Source organism: Staurois parvus, unplaced genomic scaffold (assembly GCF_062004578.1).
Source record: "Staurois parvus isolate SC_StPar_1 unplaced genomic scaffold, SC_StPar_1.0 ptg001702l, whole genome shotgun sequence".
NCBI lineage: Eukaryota > Metazoa > Chordata > Amphibia > Anura > Ranidae > Staurois > Staurois parvus.
In genome coordinates, this window is record NW_028319498.1 from 375,321 (window position 1) to 399,255 (window position 23,935).

The window sequence follows — 23,935 nt, forward strand, 5'->3', positions numbered from 1 at the left end:
GTTTAATAATTTCCAGAATGCGACACTCCCTCATTTGTAATGCGTAAGTACATGCTGATGAGGAGAAGCATTAGCGTTTAGATGAGCACAGTGGTGTCCAGCCAACCACTTCTTTGGCCAGCTGTAGACCCCATCTGTGACTCCCCAGTCATGGGAAACCACATGATTTTTACTCCTGGCACTTTTTTATGCCAAGTCACGTCTTAAACGGTCTTCACCCCATCAACTGCACAAGCAATCCGCCAGAAGAATTTTAACCATATATAGAGTATTCCTCTATAAGCCACACAGACTGAGTCCATGGTGCATATGTGCATATGTTTGCACAAGTACTGGCATACAGCTATCGATGAATATGGGCAGCAGTAGACGGCGTCATGTTTCCTCACTAGAAAAGTACACCAACTTTATAAAGTATGGCCCAATACAATGTTTGAGACCTAAAAAGCAACAATATAACTCACAATGAGAATCGTCTGTCTCAAAATATGACATGCGGGGTCTAATTCTCTTCTAATTCAGAGGGAGAGGACTAAGAAACCTTGGAGCTTGTAGTTTCACCCCAGTACGCAGGTTGCTATGCACCAAGAGATCCTGTCACTGTCCAAGAGTTACCAAGAAAATTAACACTTATAAATAAAGACTGTAAATATATACTTTTCCCACTTCCCGCACCATTGAGCACCGCTCTGAAATCATCCTTTAAAATCTACCAGAAAACCAACATGTCTGGTAATATCCATCTTCTGGATCCTCCGTAGCTCTTACTGGTTTCTAGTAATGGCGTCAAGGTCAGCAGGATAAACCAGTGTGCGCTGCAGGAAATCCATGCGATCAACACTCCTGGAAGCGATGTTCCCATCAAACTTTCAGGGATGAATTCCCAGCATTGAAGCAGAGTTCATCCGGTCCCTGCTGCTGACCTCCATGGTACCACTCTCTCCTGTAATGACTTGAAGTTCAACAAGATAAACCAGTGTGAACTGTGGGAGATCAGCTTCAACTTTACTTCAGGTGATGACTTCCCAGCATCCAAGTGGAGTTTGGCAGTACGGACAGATAAATCTTTGGTAACTTTTGCATAGTGTATAAGAGGGGATTGAGAATCTGGGCGCTCACAAGAGTTTTTCAAAATACTTACAGTCCTTCTTTAATTTTCAAACTCATGGAGGAAAATTGACCAATATGTCTTTATAAACATAGCACTAAGAAGAGCAAAAACTTACTTGTACAGACCGATCCAATCACAGCTGTGCTCTGATACCCCCAGGGTATGACCGTCACCACAGAGATGGTGTAACTGGCTCCCGATATTAAGTTTTGAAGGGTGACATTCGTCGTGTTGCTTGTCACAGTTCCAGCAATGATTGAAGGAGAAGTATTCCAATAAGTTATATTATATGTCTTCTCCACTCCGGTCATATTTACTGGATCTCCCCAAGATAAGGTGACATTCTTAGTTCCTATCATAGTAAAGGCTATGCTGCCTGGTGGAGTGGGATCTGTGTGGAAATATAACAATGTTAGCAAAAAAAAAAAAAAATGAATGAGATGGAAGAAGATTCATCTGATTAAATGAATCCATATAATGGGAGGAATTGCAAAGAGTGGTGCAAGCATAATGTTTGCAGCACTCTTCTAAACATAGAAAAGGCTATACTGCCTGGTGGGGTGGGATCTGTGTGGAAATATAACAATGTAAAAAAAAAAAAGACATCAATAAGATGGAAAAAGATTTAAAAGGAATACATATAAGGGGGGGAATTGCAAAGAGTGGCACAAGCATAATGCTTGCACCTCTCTTCTAAACATAACAAATGAAGTAGATGTTGCTCATAAATAACAAAAAGGGGTGCAAGCCTCTTTAATTCAGGTTTGTTCAGTTCTCTGTTCTGCTGTGTATGAATGCTCCAATCTATCTGCCCGCCTGTGAAAGGCACAGCACAGAGAACAGGAGAGCAGGAGATGCATGCTCCGATCTCTCTGCCCATCCACCCTTCTATGTTATACCATATGACTTCACCACTCCGGTCATATTTTCAGGATCTCCTCAAGATGAGGATAGTTCCTATCCTAGTAAAAGGTTATGCTGCCTAGTGGGGGGGGGGGGGGGGGGCGATCTGTTAGAAAATGTAACAATGTAAGAAAAAATAAATCAATGAGTTTTAAGAAGAATCAGGATGACAGGAGTGCTTGCAATGGTCAGATATACAGAATTTGTGATATTAAAGCGGAGCTCCGGTCTCTACAGCAAATTTTTTTCTAAAAGCCCCACCATGATTGTTATTACGTATACTGAAATAATTGCCTATTGTTATAAATGTATTCATACCTGTTATTCTTACGTCTGTAAATGATCACACATGTCAGCAGGCAGGGGCCATGGAAGGTGTGGGCATCTGAAGCCCACTCCTGTTCACTTCCGGGATATGGTGCAGCTGGCTACTCAGCATTCACCCCCCAATCTCACGCCAGCGCAGTAATGACACTGAGTGGCGCAGTTTGTTAATTGAAGGTTGCCATAGCATTGGCGAAAGTTCCCGCCCTGTTGTTATGGCAACTTGTCAATCAGAAGACTCGGAAGTCGGATGCGGTTAGGGAAACCGCAAGATTTCATTATTGGTTGATTCGCTTGGACTCCTGGGATAGATGACGCCGATATCCCAGGGGTCCAAGGGAATCGCCTTATGACGACATCGCCTAGGCGGCCGGACCGGAAGTGCCGCATACAAAGATAACAGTAAGGTATTCAGACATTAAAAAAAATATATTATTTTCCATTTAGGAATACACTGCAGGTGGATGTAGATAAAAGCAACTTTGAAAAAATAAGTGGAACTCCGCTTTAAAAAAATCTTTCATTAAATGATTTATGAATTATTATGTTAACTATTAACATTACCGGCCGGCACAGTGGCTTAGTGGTTAGCGCTTCTGCCTTGCAGCAATTGGGTCATGGGTTCAATTCCCAACCATGGCGCCTCCTGCATGGAGTTTGCATGTTCTCCCTGAGTTCTCGTGGGTTTCCTCCGGGTACTTTGGTTTCCTCCCACACTCCAACATGCTGGTAGGTTAATTGGCTCCTGTCTAAAATTGTCCTAGTTTCATCCCTGGCCATGTAGGATCTCCTGCATGGTGGGGGTTGGGGAAAGACCTCGCAACCTACCCTGTAAAATAATTGCTAAGAGAATTCATGGAAAAAGTTGCTTCCGAGTGACGGTCCATGCAATCACCAAGGGTCAGATACGACTGAATGGATAGATTATCAGCATACATATTTTTTGTCGTGTTTGTCCTTTAACCTCTTGGTGCAAATGTGCGACCTCCCGGCGTCTGTGCCTTGACACCGAGTGACCGCACATTTGCGTACAATTAAGAAGAACATATGTGTTGAGAGCGCGCTCCCAGAACACATGTCCGGTACTCACGATCTCCTCTTTCGATTGGGACCTTTCCCGATCATGTGACGGCAAATCATGACCCTAGAACCCCGACCCACCTCCCGGCTTCTGAAACCCTTAAAGGGCCAGGAGGCGCCGGTGCCAAGGGGTTAAAGAACATTTTAGTACCATATAGTGAAATACCTTACTTTCGCTGGGTTTTTTTGGACAAAACACTGAAGTCCCATGGCCTTGATCATACTTACATGTAGCCTGTGACAGCGATGGGGCCGCCTGGCTGCAGGAACTGCTGACTGTCAGTATTGTTACATTATAGACTCTTCCTGGTGATAATCCGGTAAAATTGACTTGTGTCGTGTTAGTCTGTATTGTGTTATTGATGTCTCCTCTTATAGTGACGTTATAATTAGACACTTTTCCTGCCGGTGCCATCCAGTTCACCACCAGAGAATTCACTGACGTGTAACTGTTGGCTGTGGCACCAACAGCTAGTCCATGAACTGACAGGAAAAACAAAATGGTATTAGTAATATAAGGTATGCATACTGATTTTATTATAAAAGCTGCAAGGGGGGTGGAGGGCGGGGGGGGGGGGATCCTGAGCCCCAGAATTAGACTTTAAGAAAGATTAGGTACAAACTGCACCACGTGGTACTAACTAGAGCTCCTCCTCCTGCCGCTTTATTACCTGAACCACTCAGAAAGACTCTTTGCTCTAATAGCTTAAATTGTCATTAGATGTAACCTGGCCTGAAGAAAGGAGAGGAAAGAAGTTAACTTAACCACTTCAAGTCCGGACACTTTCACCCCCTTCCTGCCCAGGCCAATTTTCAGCTTTCAGTGCTATCGCACTTTGAATGACAATTGCGCGGTCATGCACCACTGTACCCAAATTAAATTTTTAGACAGATAGAACTTTATTTTGGTGGTATTTATTCACCACTGGGATTATTTATTTTTTTATGCTATATAAATTAAAAAAAAAAAAAAACATTTTGAAAAAAAAAAGTGTTATTCTTATACAAATTGGCAAATAAATAATCTTTCTTCAGAAATCTTGGCCAAAATGTATTCATCTATCTTTTTGGTAGAAACAAATAACCCAAATTAGTTTATAAAAAATTATAATTTTTCAAACTTTTTTAACATTTTTATTTAGTTTTTTATAATATTATTTATGTATTTTTTTTACATACTGTCACTCTAGCAGTACAGTGCCACCATAGTGACACTGTGCTGCTTGTGGGGGGTGATGAAGATTTTTTTTTTTTTTACACCGATTGCTTTTACACCCTTAAAGGCTGTAAAAGCAATAATTCTTTATCTGTAATAATGTGGGATGGCACAGTGGCTTAGTGGTTAGCATGTCTGCCTTGCAGTAAATGGGTCATGGATTCAATTCCCAACCATGGCACCCCCTGCATGGAGCCTGCATGTTCTCCCTGTGCTTGCATGGGTTTCCTCCAGGTGCTCCAGCTTCCTCCCACACTCCAAAGACATGCTGGTAGGCTAATTGGCTCCTGTCTAAATTGGCCCTAGTATGTGTATGTATGAATGTGAGTTAGGGACCTTCGATTGTACACCCCTTGAGGGTTAGGGACTGATGTGAATGTACAATATATATGTAAAGTGCTGTGTAAATTGACGGTAGAGATGAGCAAATTATTCAAAAATTCGATTCGGCTGATTCGCCGAATTCGCGGAATAAATTCGATTCGAGGCGAATATATTCGCTGCGAATTTAACTTATAAAAAGGGTGTTTCTAGGCTTCAGAGAGCCTTTATATTAGTGCAGAACACTGTACCTTTAATTTAAATGCCCTTGGAGTCTGCTGGGGAAGAGAAATAATACTGTCAGTCAGTATGACATGCAGATGAGTGCCGTCGATCTTAGAATCACCGCACACTTCACTCATTTGGGCAGTCACGGGGCCAAAACCAGAGTGTGGAGCCACAGTGTGGCGGTGGAGGCAGCAGCAATGGGAGGCCATACAGCACCCTATGACAAAATGGAACCCACCAGCAGTGTGAGGAGACCTGAAAGTGGCACATGGCAGAGTGTGGCGATGGAGACAGCAGCAATGGGAGGCCGTACAGTGACCCATGATACACTCTGGACCTGGCAGCAGCATGAGGAGGCGGTACAGGGGCCCATGACAGATTACGGGCCTGGCAGCAGCAGTGGGCGGGCGGTGGATGCAGCAGTATTCGGAAGCCAAACACAGGCCTCGGTTAAAAAGCGGAAGCCGTCAGCAGCGTGAGCAGACGACAGAGACACATGGCGCAGGGTGGCGGTGGAGGCAGCAGTATTCGGAAGCCAAACACAGGCCTCGGTTAAAAAGCGGAAGCCGTCAGCAGCGTGAGCAGACGACAGAGACACATGGCGCAGGGTGGCGGTGGATGCAGCAGTATTCGGAAGCCAAACACAGGCCTCGGTTAAAAAGCGGAAGCCGTCAGCAGCGTGAGCAGACGACAGTGGCACATGGCGCAGGGTGGCGGTGGAGGCAGCAGCAATGGGAGGCCGTACAGGGACCCATGACACACTCTGGACCTGGCAGCAGCAAGAGGAGGCGGTACAGGGGCCCATGGCAGAGTGGCGAAGCGTAAGCAGCTTAAATTGAAGGCCATACAGAGGACTATGTTAAAAATAATAACATGTTTGGGGCATGATTCATGGCGGATTTAGTCAGTTGTGTCAGGAACTGGTGGTTTGAAATCCTGACTAATCCACGCCTGATTCATTTTCACAAACGTGAGTCTCTCCACACTTTGGGTGGACAGTCGTGTCCTCCGCGGAGTTACAATTCCTCCTGCCGCAATAAACACGCGCTCCGATGCCACGCTACTGGCCGGGCATGACAGCCTTTCAAGGGCAAATTCAGCTAGTTGGGGCCAAAGGTCAAGTTTCGTTGCCCAGTAGTCAAGGGGATTGTCTACCTCGGTTGGCAGGGTGCTGTCCAAGTAGGCCCGAGCCTGTTGTTTGAGGTCCTGCTCCAGGTCCACCTGATGCTGCTGCTGCTGCGGCTGGTTAGTAGTTTCCTCACTGCGCTGGTGAAGAAAGCTACTCATCATCGACTGCAGACTGAGGCAGCCGCTGCTGGTGGAGCTGCCACTGCTCCTACCACCCCACCCCTCCCCTGCTGCCATGGCAGCGGAACGCGAGCGCACAGGGCCCACAGTGCCTGAGGATGGATGTTGGCGCAGAAAGGCAGAGACCAACTGACTACATAGGTGGTTTTTATAGTACTTTATTTTGGCCTCCCTCTCAGCAGGTGTGAAAAAGGCCACCATTTTTGAACAGTAGCGAGGGTCCAACAAGGTGGACAGCCAAAAGTCATCCCTCTGTCTGATGGTTATTATTCGGCTGTTGCTACGCAAGCAACCGAGCATGCTATGGGCCATTTGTGCCAAGGAATGCGAGGGACTCTCTGCCTCCATCTCCACAGCATACTGCCACGGTGCGTCTGGGTCCTCTGTCTCCTCCTCCTCCTCTACCAGATGCTCCTGCTCCTCCACTCCTGTCTGCTGAGTGGAAAAACCACCCATTTCACTCAATAATTCCTGAGCACCAATGTCCTCCTCTACCTCCTCCTCTTCTTCCTGTCCTGCCCCCACAGGGGTCATGTGGCGTTGAGATCTGTGCGCCACGTCTACCGCACCCTGACCAGCCATTGTTAACAGCATTTGTTCCAGGACGTGCAACAGAGGAATGACGTCGTTCATCCCATAGTCCTGCCGACTCACGAATAGCGTGGCCTCCTCAAAGGGACTGAGCAAGCGGCAGGTGTCACGCATGAGCTGCCAATGGCTGACATCTAAGTTACACAGGGGAGTACCTTTATCCGCTTGTAACATCAGGAAATCGGTGATGGCCTTTCGCTGTTCGTAAAGACGGTCTAAGATATGTAGGGTTGAATTCCACCTTGTTGCAACGTCGCAGATCAGGCGATGCTGTGGAATTCCGTTCTGCCGCTGCAGCTCAAGGAGGGTGTTCTTTGCGGTGTAGGAATGGCTGAAATGCATGCAAAGTTTACGTGACATTTTAAGGATGTCTTGCAGTGGGATGGTGGATTTTAGGAACCGCTTGACAACCAGATTGAACACGTGAGCCATGCATGGCGCATGGCACAACCTTCCTTGACGCAGAGCAGACACCATGTTCTTTCCGTTGTCGGTCAACATGGTTCCAATTTTCAGTTTGCGCGGAGACAGCCATCTGTCGATTTCTCTGTTCATTACACTCAGAAGTTCCTCCCCTGTGTGACTACGTTTGCCAAGGCATACCAGGTGCAGCACAGCGTGACACCGTTGCGCCCTGCACATGTGATATGCCGGTCGGGTAATGGGACTTGGCACGGGGGTGGCGGCTGAGGACACGGCGGAAGAAGAGGTGGTAGAGGCGGACATCTTTGCTGGACCAAGGACGTGCAAACGTGGAGGCAAAAGCGGCGTGACCTGTCCAAGTTGCTGGTGCGGCTGTGCCGGCACCACGTTCACCCAGTGGGCCGTAAATGACATGTACTGTCCCTGACCGTAGTTACAGCTCCACACGTCGGCGCTGCCGTGCACTTTGGCAGAGACCGACATGCTCAAAGACTGGCCCACCATCTCTTCTACATGTGAATGCAGGGCTGGCACTGCCTTTTTGGCGAAGAAATGCCGGCTTGGCACTCTCCACCGCGGCTCGGCACAAGCCATCATTTCTCGGAAAGGTGCTGAGTCCACCACTTGGAAAGGGAGGGACTGCAGCACCAGCAACTTGGACAGGAGGACGTTCAGCTTCTGCACCGTCGGGTGCGTGCTCGCAAACTGTTGTCTCTTGGAAACGGATTCCAAGAAAGACTGCTGACGGAATCCGTGAAGAGGAGTAGCAGCAGAAGGAGCATCTGAACGAGCGGAAGATGCCAACGAGCGACAACTCCCCTCAGCAGAGGTGTTGGAGCCTTGACTGGCTGATAGAGGGCGATTGACGTCGGGTGACGGAGCAAGTAACGGAGCGGGTGATGGAGCGGGGGCTGGGGCAGGCAGAACCTCCGTATCTTTATCACGGTTTTCCCAGGCCACTGAATGGCGACGCTGCATATGCTGACGCAACGCTGTAGTCCCAACATGGGCCCCCTGGCCACGCTTGACTTTCTGGCCACATAGTCGACATACGGCTACGTTTACTTCCTCGGGCGGCTTGACGAAAAATTGCCACACCGCCGAGTAGGAAACTTTGCCCCCGCTACTCCTCACTGGCTGACTGCTACTTCCTCCGTGCACACCGGCACCACTACTGGCCGTGTTGGTAGGCTGCAGTGGAGCTGGTGCTCTACTCCGTGGCCGTTTGCCTCCACTGACACTGCTGCGACCCTGCTGCCTCCTGGGCAACCCACCGACTGTTTTGCTCGCTGGCAAGCTGGCACCCTCTTCTCCTGATGATGCGGAAGCAATAGCCTGATGACGACGAGGCTGCCAAGTGCGATCAGCCTCATCATCATCAATTAGGGTCTCCGCGTCACTACTAGCCCCCTCGGCTGCATGTGGGTCAGGAGACAGACCTGTCTCTAGACCGGCTACCGAGCCACTCTCCTCGCCAGTACTTCTTTGCCTGGCTGCTGAAGAGGCGGATGTCTCCCCCCGTTCCTGACCGCACTCTGTTAGCTCTTCCTCACTGTACAGTGTGGCTGAGCCCACAGCATGCGATACTTCGCTTGGTGAGGGAACACCAAAGGACAGGGGCAGGTCGAGGACACGTGATTTCAGTGGGCTTGCTCCCGGGCCATGCCAACTAACGGTTGTGTCTGACGTACCCACCGACCGTTGGCTGTAGGTGTCAGAGGTGACCTGGGAAGAGGAAGACGACCGAGTCAACCAATCGATGACGGCAGGGTTGTCGGTGGAGACACGACCGCTGGATGACACCGGGAGCACTGGCCTCTGGCTGCGACTAGTGCTGCCTCGACCCCTTCCTCTGCTGCCACGTCTGCTCGCTCCTGAAACATTGCCTCCTCTGCCACTCCTCTGCGTGTTGTCTGACATACTCTTTAATTCAATAGTGGTTGTGAAGCAGAAAGTAACGATTCTGTGTCCCTGAGTAACAATTCTGTGTCCCCGAGTAACGATTCTGTGTCCCCGAGTAACAATTCTGTGTCCCCGGGTATCGATTCTGTGTCCCCGAGTAACGATTCTGTGTCCCCGAGTAACGATTCTGTGTCCCCGAGTAACGATTCTGTGTCCCCGAGTAACGATTCTGTGTCCCCGAGTAACGATTCTGTGTCCCTCAGTAACGATTCTGTGTTCCTGAGTAACGATTCTGTGTCCCTGAGTAACGATTCTGTGTCCCTGAGTAACAATTCTGGGTCCCTGAGTAACAATTCTGTGTCCCTGAGTAACAATTCTGTGTCTGTCCCTGAGTAACGATTCTGTGTCCCTGAGTAACAATTCTGTGTCCCTGAGTAACGATTCTGTGTCCCTGAGTAACGATTCTGTGTCCCTGAGTAACGATTCTGTGGCCCTAAAGTCTCTGTGGCCCTAACTCTGTCCCTAATACAGACAGGTCTGTCTCTCTTGAATGACCGGAGGCTAATGGAGAATTCTAAGATGGCCGTGATTTATAGCTCCACCATTACACAGTGCTGGCTGGCTGCTGATTGGCTAATGCGATCACATGTCATGAATGAATGCATTATGGGTCAGCGCGCCTTGTCTGCGCGCCTTCCCAGAGATCCCCGCTCCGTCGCCACACATGTCGCCGCCAATTTTTCCTAATCTTCGAAACGAATTCCACTTCGCCATCTTCGATTCGCTCATCTCTAATTGACGGCACTATATAAGTACCTGAAATAAATAAATAAAATCCCTGGCTGCATTCCTGCAGCCATTGAGAAATACTGTAAGAGCTGTGGTTGGTCACAGCTTGTCACATGGTATGAGGCTGTTGTGAATAGCCTTGTACCATGTGACCTCTATGATCATTTACACCTCTGTGTGTAGTAAACAGGGCACACACAGTCAATGGATGCGGGGGGGGACATTTAGAAATGTCCCCCCCACATTGGAAGCGCTCCCGTCCGGCTGTTTATCGGCATGCGCTGGATGGGAAGAGGTTATTGTATAAAAACTTCTTTGAAAAACAAAGGTTGGCAGCGGTGTAGCAGAATTAAAATCCATTCTTGGAATCTTCACAAACATTATAATGAGAACATGACAGCTCCAAGACTGGACAGAGGAACAGGAAACGCATTTCACATGACCACATGCTTAGACATTACTAAGAACACAAGCAATTTAATGAGCGGTATCTTACTGCATCTGAGTATGTGGCGAGATCCCGCGCAGTTATTAAAATGCCGCACGAGTTCTATTATGAAGTCACACGGTATTTAGTAGTGAGACATTCATTCATGTTTCAGCCGTCAGTGGGGTTCCCAGCTGACAGCTGAATGTAAAAAGAATTGTCGGCATTGCCTAGCAATTACATTTTTTTTTAATAAAATGGCGTGGGGGGTCCCCCCAAAATCTATAGCAGATCCTTATCTGATTATGCAGTCCGGCAGGTCAGGAAAAGGGGAGGGGGATGAGTGAGAGCCCCCCCCCTCCTGAACCATACCAGGTCACATGCCCTCAACATGGGGCAACAGATGTTGTTTGGCAAACCTCTGGATGATGCCGTACATCACTTCTCTGGAGGAAAGTCAAGTCTTATCCACAGGAGGTTTAAAATCTTGTCAGTTTATTTGAATTTTTTAAATTGATTTTCAGATTTCATCACTTCCTGTAGATCATATCTCAGGATTCACTTTCTGTAGACCATCTCCCAAAAGCCTTCACTTTCTTGTTGCAACAAGAAAGTGAAGGCTTTTGGGAGATGGTCTACAGAAAGTGAAGGGGAGAGAAGTCCCGGGGGTAAGCATGGGAGGAGGTGGTGAAGGGGCTAGAAAGGCAGGAGGATTGGGCTGGGAGAGAATGGTCCGGGTGATCTTCTGAGATGAGGTTGGTGATATATCTCGGGGAAGAGTTGTAGATGGCTTTGTATGTGGCTGTTAATATTTTGAATGTGATATATTGGGCTAGCGCAGTGTTTCTCAACTCCAGTCCTCATGGACCCCCAACAGGTCATGTTTTCAGGATTTCCATTATTTTGCACAGGTGATTTGATCAGTTTCACTGCCTTAGTAATTACCACAGCTGTTTCATCTGAGGGAAATCCTGAAAACATGACCTGTTGGGGGTCCATGAGGACTAGAGTTGAGAAACACTGGGCTAGCGGGAAGCCAGGTGAGGTAATGGCGGAGAGGTACAGCGGTCACAGAGTGGTTGGGAAGGTAAATAACGCTTTTTGCTCAGTGGTTTTGTAATTAAGCCAAATAATTAATAATATTATTAAATAATAATAGTGAATTTTAATAATTTGTATTAATTAAAAATAAATAATAACAATAGTACTATTTAAAATAGTTAATATGAAAAACTGAGTTCCTAAATAATTCACAGATTTAAAGAAATGTTTCTGTCCAGCCACTGGTGGATTCAATCAATGTGTCTGAAGCAAGGCCCGCTCTTGTTACTGGTGGCAATAAATCCGATTTTCACACCCCTAGTGAAAGGGATAATCATGAGGGGGAGGATTGGATTGGCTGCTATTAGAGATGAGCGAATCGAACATGACGAAGTGGAATTCGTTCCGAAGATTTGGAAAAATTCTATTCGCGACGAATCCGAAGATTAGCAAACTTCGGATGCACGAATCGAATTTTCCCAAAAATGGCGGCGACATGTGTGGCCACGGAGAAAATGGACAGAGAAGATGGGGCGGGGATCTCTGGGAAGGCGCGCAGACAAGGCGCGCTGACCCATAATGCATTCATGACATGTGATCGCATTAGCCAATCAGCAGCCAGCCAGCACTATAAATCGCGGCCATCTTAGAATTCTCCATTAGCCTCCGGTCATTCAAGAGAGACAGACCTGTCTGTATTAAGGGACAGAGTTAGGGCCACAGAGACTTTAGGGCCACAGAATCGTTACTCAGGGACACAGAATCGTTACTCAGGGACACAGAATCGTTACTCAGGGACACAGAATCGTTACTTAGGGCCACAGCTATCAAAGAATCAAAAATTTAAAGTGACATACACCCTTTTTTTTTTTGGTGGCTGTCGTGCACAGTTGGTGCTGCAGTTTGCCGATTGTGCAAAATAAACTGACTTTCTGCTTCACAGCCACTATTGTACGTTCAAAGAGTTAAATACATTTACACGCCGGCTGGTGGTAATATTTTTTGGGTGATTAGTGCATTCCAGTGACATAAACGTACAGTTTCCAGCCAACGGCAAGCTGCAATTGACCGATTGTGCTAAATAAACTGACTTTCTGCTTCACAACCACTATTGTACGTTCAAAGAGTTAAATCCATTTACACGCCGGCTGGCGGTAATATTTTTTGGGTGATTAGTGCATTCCAGTGACAGAAACGTACAGTTTCCAGCCAACGGCAAGCTGCAATTGACCGATTGTGCTAAATAAACTGACTTTCTGCTTCACAACCACTATTGTACGTTCAAAGAGTTAAATCCATATACACGCCGGCTGGCGGTAATATTTTTTGGGTGATTAGTGCATTCCAGTGACAGAAACGTACAGTTTCCAGCCAACGGCAAGCTGCAATTGACCGATTGTGCTAAATAAACTGACTTTCTGCTTCACAACCACTATTGTACGTTCAAAGAGTTAAATCCATTTACACGCCGGCTGGCGGTAATATTTTTTGGGTGATTAGTGCATTCCAGTGACATAAACGTACAGTTTCCAGCCAACGGCAAGCTGCAATTGACCGATTGTGCTAAATAAACTGACTTTCTGCTTCACAACCACTATTGTACGTTCAAAGTATTAAATCCATTTACACGCCGGCTGGCGGTAATATTTTTTGGGTGATTAGTGCATTCCAGTGACATAAACGTACAGTTTACAGCCAACGGCAAGATGCAATTGACCGATTGTGCTAAATAAACTGACTTTCTGCTTCACAACCACTATTGTACGTTCAAAGAATTAAATCCATTTACACGCCGGCTGGCGGTAATATTTTTTGGGTGATTAGTGCATTCCAGTGACATAAACGTACAGTTTACAGCCAACGGCAAGCTGCAATTGACCGATTGTGTACAATAAACTGACTTTCTGCTTCACAACCACTATTGTACGTTCAAAGAGTTAATCCATATACACGCCGGGTGGCGGTAATATTTTTTGGGTGATTAGTGCATTCCAGTGACATAAACGTACAGTTTCCAGCCAACGGCAAGCTGCAATTGACCGATTGTGCTAAATAAACTGACTTTCTGCTTCACAACCACTATTGTACGTTCAAAGAGTTAAATCCATTTACACGCCGGCTGGCGGTAATATTTTTTGGGTGATTAGTGCATTCCAGTGACATAAACGTACAGTTTACAGCCAACGGCAAGCTGCAATTGACCGATTGTGTACAATAAACTGACTTTCTGCTTCACAACCACTATTGTACGTTCAAAGAGTTAATCCATATACACGCCGGGTGGCGGTAATATTTTTTGGGTGATTAGTGCATTCCAGTGACATAAACGTACAGTTTCCAGCCAACGGCAAGCTGCAATTGACCGATTGTGCTAAATAAACTGACTTTCTGCTTCACAACCACTATTGTACGTTCAAAGAGTTAAATCCATATACACGCCGGGTGGCGGTAATATTTTTTGGGTGATTAGTGCATTCCAGTGACATAAACGTACAGTTTCCAGCCAACGGCAAGATGCAATTGACCGATTGTGTACAATAAACTGACTTTCTGCTTCACAACCACTATTGTACGTTCAAAGAGTTAAATCCATATACACGCCGGGTGGCGGTAATATTTTTTGGGTGATTAGTGCATTCCAGTGACAGAAACGTACAGTTTCCAGCCAACGGCAAGCTGCAATTGACCGATTGTGTACAATAAACTGACTTTCTGCCTCACAACCACTATTGTACGTTCAAAGAGTTAAATCCATTTACACGCCGGCTGGCGGTAATATTTTTTGGGTGATTAGTGCATTCCAGTGACATAAACGTACAGTTTCCAGCCAACGGCAAGCTGCAATTGACCGATTGTGCTAAATAAACTGACTTTCTGCTTCACAACCACTATTGTACGTTCAAAGAGTTAAATCCATTTACACGCCGGCTGGCGGTAATATTTTTTGGGTGATTAGTGCATTCCAGTGACATAAACGTACAGTTTCCAGCCAACGGCAAGCTGCAATTGACCGATTGTGCTAAATAAACTGACTTTCTGCTTCACAACCACTATTGTACGTTCAAAGAGTTAAATCCATTTACACGCCGGCTGGCGGTAATATTTTTTGGGTGATTAGTGCATTCCAGTGACATAAACGTACAGTTTCCAGCCAACGGCAAGCTGCAATTGACCGATTGTGCTAAATAAACTGACTTTCTGCTTCACAACCACTATTGTACGTTCAAAGAGTTAAATCCATTTACACGCCGGCTGGCGGTAATATTTTTTGGGTGATTAGTGCATTCCAGTGACATAAACGTACAGTTTCCAGCCAACGGCAAGCTGCAATTGACCGATTGTGCTAAATAAACTGACTTTCTGCTTCACAACCACTATTGTACGTTCAAAGAGTTAAATCCATTTACACGCCGGCTGGCGGTAATATTTTTTGGGTGATTAGTGCATTCCAGTGACATAAACGTACAGTTTACAGCCAACGGCAAGCTGCAATTGACCGATTGTGTACAATAAACTGACTTTCTGCTTCACAACCACTATTGTACGTTCAAAGAGTTAATCCATATACACGCCGGGTGGCGGTAATATTTTTTGGGTGATTAGTGCATTCCAGTGACATAAACGTACAGTTTCCAGCCAACGGCAAGCTGCAATTGACCGATTGTGCTAAATAAACTGACTTTCTGCTTCACAACCACTATTGTACGTTCAAAGAGTTAAATCCATATACACGCCGGGTGGCGGTAATATTTTTTGGGTGATTAGTGCATTCCAGTGACATAAACGTACAGTTTCCAGCCAACGGCAAGATGCAATTGACCGATTGTGTACAATAAACTGACTTTCTGCTTCACAACCACTATTGTACGTTCAAAGAGTTAAATCCATATACACGCCGGGTGGCGGTAATATTTTTTGGGTGATTAGTGCATTCCAGTGACAGAAACGTACAGTTTCCAGCCAACGGCAAGCTGCAATTGACCGATTGTGTACAATAAACTGACTTTCTGCTTCACAACCACTATTGTACGTTCAAAGAGTTAAATCCATTTACACGCCGGCTGGCGGTAATATTTTTTGGGTGATTAGTGCATTCCAGTGACATAAACGTACAGTTTCCAGCCAACGGCAAGCTGCAATTGACCGATTGTGCTAAATAAACTGACTTTCTGCTTCACAACCACTATTGTACGTTCAAAGAGTTAAATCCATATACACGCCGGGTGGCGGTAATATTTTTTGGGTGATTAGTGCATTCCAGTGACATAAACGTACAGTTTCCAGCCAACGGCAAGCTGCAATTGACCGATTGTGCAAAATAAACTGACTTTCTGCTTCACAGCCACTATTGTACGTTCAAAGAGTTAAATCCATTTACACGCCGGCTGGCGGTAATATTTTTTGGGTGATTAGTGCATTCCAGTGACAGAAACGTACAGTTTCCAGCCAACGGCAAGCTGCAATTGACCGATTGTGCTAAATAAACTGACTTTCTGCTTCACAACCACTATTGTACGTTCAAAGAGTTAAATCCATTTACACGCCGGCTGGCGGTAATATTTTTTGGGTGATTAGTGCATTCCAGTGACATAAACGTACAGTTTCCAGCCAACGGCAAGCTGCAATTGACCGATTGTGCTAAATAAACTGACTTTCTGCTTCACAACCACTATTGTACGTTCAAAGAGTTAAATCCATTTACACGCCGGCTGGCGGTAATATTTTTTGGGTGATTAGTGCATTCCAGTGACATAAACGTACAGTTTACAGCCAACGGCAAGCTGCAATTGACCGATTGTGTACAATAAACTGACTTTCTGCTTCACAACCACTATTGTACGTTCAAAGAGTTAATCCATATACACGCCGGGTGGCGGTAATATTTTTTGGGTGATTAGTGCATTCCAGTGACATAAACGTACAGTTTCCAGCCAACGGCAAGCTGCAATTGACCGATTGTGCTAAATAAACTGACTTTCTGCTTCACAACCACTATTGTACGTTCAAAGAGTTAAATCCATATACACGCCGGGTGGCGGTAATATTTTTTGGGTGATTAGTGCATTCCAGTGACATAAACGTACAGTTTCCAGCCAACGGCAAGATGCAATTGACCGATTGTGTACAATAAACTGACTTTCTGCTTCACAACCACTATTGTACGTTCAAAGAGTTAAATCCATATACACGCCGGGTGGCGGTAATATTTTTTGGGTGATTAGTGCATTCCAGTGACATAAACGTACAGTTTCCAGCCAACGGCAAGATGCAATTGACCGATTGTGTACAATAAACTGACTTTCTGCTTCACAACCACTATTGTACGTTCAAAGAGTTAAATCCATATACACGCCGGGTGGCGGTAATATTTTTTGGGTGATTAGTGCATTCCAGTGACATAAACGTACAGTTTCCAGCCAACGGCAAGATGCAATTGACCGATTGTGTACAATAAACTGACTTTCTGCTTCACAACCACTATTGTACGTTCAAAGAGTTAAATCCATATACACGCCGGGTGGCGGTAATATTTTTTGGGTGATTAGTGCATTCCAGTGACAGAACCGTACAGTTTCCAGCCAACGGCAAGCTGCAATTGACCGATTGTGTACAATAAACTGACTTTCTGCTTCACAACCACTATTGTACGTTCAAAGAGTTAAATCCATTTACACGCCGGCTGGCGGTAATATTTTTTGGGTGATTAGTGCATTCCAGTGACATAAACGTACAGTTTCCAGCCAACGGCAAGCTGCAATTGACCGATTGTGCTAAATAAACTGACTTTCTGCTTCACAACCACTATTGTACGTTCAAAGAGTTAAATCCATATACACGCCGGGTGGCGGTAATATTTTTTGGGTGATTAGTGCATTCCAGTGACATAAACGTACAGTTTCCAGCCAACGGCAAGCTGCAATTGACCGATTGTGCTAAATAAACTGACTTTCTGCTTCACAGCCACTATTGTACGTTCAAAGAGTTAAATCCATTTACACGCCGGCTGGCGGTAATATTTTTTGGGTGATTAGTGCATTTCAGTGACATAAACGTACAGTTTCCAGCCAACGGCAAGCTGCAATTGACCGATTGTGCTAAATAAACTGACTTTCTGCTTCACAACCACTATTGTACGTTCAAAGAGTTAAATCCATTTACACGCCGGCTGGCGGTAATATTTTTTGGGTGATTAGTGCATTCCAGTGACAGAAACGTACAGTTTCCAGCCAACGGCAAGCTGCAATTGACCGATTGTGCTAAATAAACTGACTTTCTGCTTCACAACCACTATTGTACGTTCAAAGAGTTAAATCCATTTACACGTCGGGTGGCGGTAATATTTTTTGGGTGATTAGTGCATTCCAGTGACATAAACGTACAGTTTCCAGCCAACGGCAAGCTGCAATTGACCGATTGTGCTAAATAAACTGACTTTCTGCTTCACAACCACTATTGTACGTTCAAAGAGTTAAATCCATATACACGCCGGGTGGCGGTAATATTTTTTGGGTGATTAGTGCATTCCAGTGACATAAACGTACAGTTTCCAGCCAACGGCAAGATGCAATTGACCGATTGTGTACAATAAACTGACTTTCTGCTTCACAACCACTATTGTACGTTCAAAGAGTTAAATCCATATACACGCCGGGTGGCGGTAATATTTTTTGGGTGATTAGTGCATTCCAGTGACAGAAACGTACAGTTTCCAGCCAACGGCAAGCTGCAATTGACCGATTGTGTACAATAAACTGACTTTCTGCTTCACAACCACTATTGTACGTTCAAAGAGTTAAATCCATTTACACGCCGGCTGGCGGTAATATTTTTTGGGTGATTAGTGCATTCCAGTGACATAAACGTACAGTTTCCAGCCAACGGCAAGCTGCAATTGACCGATTGTGCTAAATAAACTGACTTTCTGCTTCACAACCACTATTGTACGTTCAAAGAGTTAAATCCGGTTTTATTTTTGGGGTGCTTATTGAATTAAAGAGTATGTCAGACAACACGCAGAGGAGTGGCAGAGGAGGCAATGTTTCAGGAGCGAGCAGACGTGGCAGCAGAGGAAGGGGTCGAGGCAGCACTAGTCGCAGCCAGAGGCCAGTGCTCCCGGTGTCATCCAGCGGTCGTGTCTCCACCGACAACCCTGCCGTCATCGATTGGTTGACTCGGTCGTCTTCCTCTTCCCAGGTCACCTCTGACACCTACAGCCAACGGTCGGTGGGTACGTCAGACACAACCGTTAGTTGGCATGGCCCGGGAGCAAGCCCACTGAAATCACGTGTCCTCGACCTGCCCCTGTCCTTTGGTGTTCCCTCACCAAGCGAAGTATCGCATGCTGTGGGCTCAGCCCCACTGTACAGTGAGGAAGAGCTAACAGAGGGCGGTCAGGAACGGGGGGAGACATCCGCCTCTTCAGCAGCCAGGCGAAGAAGTACTGGCGAGGAGAGTGGCTCGGTAGCCGGTCTAGAGACAGGTCTGTCTCCTGACCCACACGCAGCCGAGGGGGCTAGTAGTGACGCGGAGACCCTAATTGATGATGATGAGGCTGATCGCACTTGGCAGCCTCGTCGTCATCAGGCTATTGCTTCCGCATCATCAGGAGAAGAGGGTGCCAGCTTGCCAGCGAGCAAAACAGTCGGTGGGTTGCCCAGGAGGCAGCAGGGTCGCAGCAGTGTCAGTGGAGCCAAACGGCTACGGAGTAGAGCACCAGCTCCACTGCAGCCTACCACCACGGCCAGTAGTGGTGCCGGTGTGCACGGAGGAAGTAGCAGTCAGCCAGTGAGGAGTAGCGGGGGCAAAGTTTCCTACTCGGCGGTGTGGCAATTTTTCGTCAAGACGCCCGAGAAAGTAAACGTAGCCGTATGTCGACTATGTGGCCAGAAAGTCAAGCGTGGCCAGGGGGCCAATGTTGGGACTACAGCGTTGCGTCAGCATATGCAGCGTCGCCATTCGGTGGCCTGGGAAAACCGTGATAAAGATACGGCGGTTCTGCCTGCCCCAGCCCCCGCTCCATCACCCGCTCCGTTACTTGCTCCGTCACCCGACGTCAATCGCCCTCTATCAGCCAGTCAAGGCTCCAACACCTCTGCTGAGGGGAGTTGTCGCTCGTTGGCATCTTCCGCTCATTCAGATGCTCCTTCTGCTGCTACTCCTCTTCACGGATTCCGTCAGCAGTCTTTCTTGGAATCTGTTTCCAAGAGACAACAGTTTGCGAGCACGCACCCGACGGTGCAGAAGCTGAACGTCCTCCTGTCCAAGTTGCTGGTGCTGCAGTCCCTCCCTTTCCAAGTGGTGGACTCAGCACCTTTCCGAGAAATGATGGCTTGTGCCGAGCCGCGGTGGAGAGTGCCAAGCCGGCATTTCTTCGCCAAAAAGGCAGTGCCAGCCCTGCATTCACATGTAGAAGAGATGGTGGGCCAGTCTTTGAGCATGTCGGTCTCTGCCAAAGTGCACGGCAGCGCCGACGTGTGGAGCTGTAACTACGGTCAGGGACAGTACATGTCATTTACGGCCCACTGGGTGAACGTGGTGCCGGCACAGCCGCACCAGCAACTTGGACAGGTCACGCCGCTTTTGCCTCCACGTTTGCACGTCCTTGGTCCAGCAAAGATGTCCGCCTCTACCACCTCTTCTTCCGCCGTGTCCTCAACCGCCAGACAGAGGGATGACTTTTGGCTGTCCACCTTGTTGGACCCTCGCTACCGTTCAAAAATGGTGGCCTTTTTCACACCTGCTGAGAGGGAGGCCAAAATAAAGTACTATAAAAACCACCTATGTAGTCAGTTGGTCTCTGCCTTTCTGCGCCAACGTCCATCCTCAGACACTGTGGGCCCTGTGCGCTCGCGTTCCGCTGCCATGGCAGCAGGGGAGGGGTGGGGTGGTAGGAGCAGTGGCAGCTCCACCAGCAGCGGCTGCCTCAGTCTGCAGTCGATGATGAGTAGCTTTCTTCACCAGCGCAGTGAGGAAACTACTAACCAGCCGCAGCAGCAGCAGCATCAGGTGGACCTGGAGCAGGACCTCAAACAACAGGCTCGGGCCTACTTGGACAGCACCCTGCCAACCGAGGTAGACAATCCCCTTGACTACTGGGCAACGAAACTTGACCTTTGGCCCCAACTAGCTGAATTTGCCCTTGAAAGGCTGTCATGCCCGGCCAGTAGCGTGGCATCGGAGCGCGTGTTTAGTGCGGCAGGAGGAATTGTAACTCCGCGGAGGACACGACTGTCCACCGAAAGTGTGGAGAGACTCACGTTTGTGAAAATGAATCAGGCGTGGATTAGTCTGGATTTCAAACCACCAGTTCCTGACACAACTGACTAAATCCGCCATGAATCATGCCCCAAACATGTTATTAGGGACAAATGGAAGACCTCCACCTGATCCGTACATTTGTATATATATTTTATTGAGAGGCTGCTGGTCGGCCGACTCATGTTTTGCACATTTTTAATGACTTATACTCTGCAGGTCGGGCCCCTCATGAATTGGGGTTTTTAAATTATTTATACTTCGCTGGACGACCGTCACATGAATTGAACCTTTTTAATGACTTATACTCTGCTGGTCGGGCCCCTCATGAATTGGTGTTTTTAAATTATTTATACGTCGCTGGACGACTGTCACATGAATTTAAACTTTTTAATTATTTATAGTCGACCAGTTCCAGACCGATGGAATAGCAATTTTTTTAAATATTTATTTGACACGTGTTGTCCATCTCATCAATGAGGTGGACTGTTTATTTATTGGCCACGGTTTGGCCCCCTCCTGTTTCTTACATTGTTAACTTGTTGTATCGGTCACGGTTTGGCCACATGTTTGGTTGTCTTGTTAAGATTTTCTGTAATGTACACAGTTACGCTTGACTTGTCGACTTTCCACAATCTACTAAGGTATAGCATCGCATCAAAGTTTTTTTTTTTTTTTTGGTCTAAACCATTTCTTATAATGTCAATTTGTAGGATACGCCGCTGTAAGGCGACCTACTTTTTTGTCACTGTGTAGACATCTATTTATAGGCCGATGTTTGGCCAGAAAGATATATTTAGTAATAACCTAGCCGTTCAAGCCGCTCACTGAACACCTCGGGAATTGCTTTGTATATCTGTCGCCTTAGGGGCCGCTGTCTGGCGACATAATTTTTTGTCACTGTGTAGACATCTATTTATAGGCCGATGTTTGGCCACAAAAATATATTTAGTAATAACCTAGCCGTTCAGGCCGCTCCCTGAACACCTCGGGAATTGCTTTGTATATCTGTCGCCTTAGAGGCCGCTGTCTGAACAGCTCATGAATTGCTTTCTATATGTGTCGCCTTTGAGGCCGCTGGCTGGACAGCTGATGAATTGATTTGTATATATGTACTTATTGTCCGCTGTCCGGACAGCTCATGAATTACTTTTTGTATATAGCCTTCCAAACCACTCTCAGAATAAGTCATGATATTCATGCTGTGTATAGCCTTATAGGCCAATGGTCAATCAAGTCATGATTGTTATAGTGTGTATAGCCTTATAGGCCGCTGTCTTTACAACTTTATAATTTCATGCAGTATACAGCCCTATCGGCCACTTTCTGGCATCCAGTTGCTGTAGCCCCCATCACCACACTGTGCCACGGGCCCCTGTACCGCCTTCTCATACTGCTGCCAGATCCATCCTCTGCCATGTGCGTCTTTGTCGTCTGCTCACGCTGCTGGGTTCCAGTTTCAAACCTAGGCCTGTGTCTGGCTTCCGAATACTGCTACCTCCACCGCCACCCTGCGCCATGTGCCTCTGTCGTCTGCTCACGCTGCTGACGGCTTCCGCTTTTTAACCTAGGCCTGTGTATGGCTTCCGAATACTGCTGCCTCCACCGCCACCCTGCACCATGTGCCACTTTCGGGTCTCCTCACACTGCTGCCAGGTCCATACTGATTCATGGCCCCCTGTACCGGCTCCTCATGAACGTGGTTCAGCGGGTTTGCATCACTTAACGGCAAATCGTTGACAATTGCTGGGACGTTCAGTGTTGTGCGCATTAAGCCAGACACCAAAGGGCAGCACAGACCTATTACTCGCTCAAGCATGGCTGAACAAAACCAGTCTCTACCACAAATTGGACCCAGACCTGCCCAGGGTCTCGTAACTAGATTGCACGGAGGAGTAGAGTCCGTTATCGGAATTAAATAGACAAAACGCCACACCAAAAAGAGTGGCCATTTCCAACACTTATTCCAGAAAGAGGAACAACCCGTTTCATATACGGCCCGTAGACGTTTCACGTCTGCCACATTCAGTCGATTTAAGACGCAAGCTCCACTTCCTGTGGTCTCTGACCATCGATATACCTTTAAGTGTCAGCTTTGAAGCTATATTCCCTCCGGAGCACTGACACTGGTGCCCTTCCGTCAACATGCCTTTAAGTTTCAGTTTTCAACCATATTCCCCACAGAAGCCAAACTCTTGGGTATCCCAGAAGCTGCTCAGCAGGTCAGGGCAATAAAGCTCCCAGTTTGCAGGTTGTTCCGTCTTATGGATGGAAGTACGACGGTATATGATCTTCTTCGCACCCACGGCATTACCTCATAAAATTTCTGCATTGCATCTGCAATCACAACGCTGACTTCCCGGATCGCCACTCAGCCATTGGACTCTTGATAGTCGTCTCCCCACACTGCTGCTGGGGGGACTTTTTAACCTAGGCCTGTGTATGGCCTTCAATTGAAGCTGCTTCCGCTCCGCCACTCTGCCATTGGACTCTTGATAGTCGTCTCCCCACGCTGCTGCTGGGGGGACTTTTTAACATAGGCCTCTGTATGGCCTTTAATTGAAGCTGCTTACGCTTTGCCACTCTGCCATGGGCCTCTTGGGTATCCCAGAAGCTGCTCAGCGGGTCAGGGCAATAAAGCTCCCGGTTCGCAGGTTGTTCCGTCTTATGGATGGAAGTACGACGGTATATGATCTTCTTCGCACCCACGGCATCACCTCATAGAATCTCTGCATTGCATCTGCAATCACTACGCTGACTTCCCGGATCGCCACTCAGCCATTGGACTCTTGATAGTCGTCTCCCCACACTGCTGCTGGGGGGACTTTTTAACCTAGGCCTGTGTATGGCCTTCAATTGAAGCTGCTTCCGCTCCGCCACTCTGCCATTGGACTCTTGATAGTCGTCTCCCCACGCTGCTGCTGGGGGGACTTTTTAACCTAGGCCTGTGTATGGCCTTCAATTGAAGCTGCTTCTGCTCCGCCACTCTGCCATTGGACTCTTGATAGTCGTCTCC

General features: G+C 47.1%; 2 protein-coding genes across 2 annotated transcripts in view; both read right to left on the reverse strand.

Moving 5' to 3' along the window:
* Positions 1 to 3,895, reverse strand: part of LOC149434699 (receptor-type tyrosine-protein phosphatase eta-like) — a 62,054-nt gene extending 58,159 nt beyond the window's left edge. The window contains exons 1-2 of the mRNA XM_089663500.1: positions 3,647 to 3,895; positions 1,227 to 1,502 (exon numbers count right to left, since the gene is read on the reverse strand). Coding sequence (XP_089519626.1) covers positions 1,227 to 1,502; positions 3,647 to 3,833 — 463 coding nt within the window. The 5' untranslated portion in view covers positions 3,834 to 3,895. The remainder of the gene's footprint in view (positions 1 to 1,226; positions 1,503 to 3,646) is intronic.
* A 240-nt stretch (positions 3,896 to 4,135) lies between these two features.
* LOC149434700 (uncharacterized) overlaps positions 4,136 to 23,935 on the reverse strand; it is a 169,348-nt gene continuing 149,548 nt past the window's right edge. Inside the window, exon 41 of the mRNA XM_089663504.1 lies at positions 4,136 to 4,151. Coding sequence (XP_089519630.1) covers positions 4,136 to 4,151 — 16 coding nt within the window. The remainder of the gene's footprint in view (positions 4,152 to 23,935) is intronic.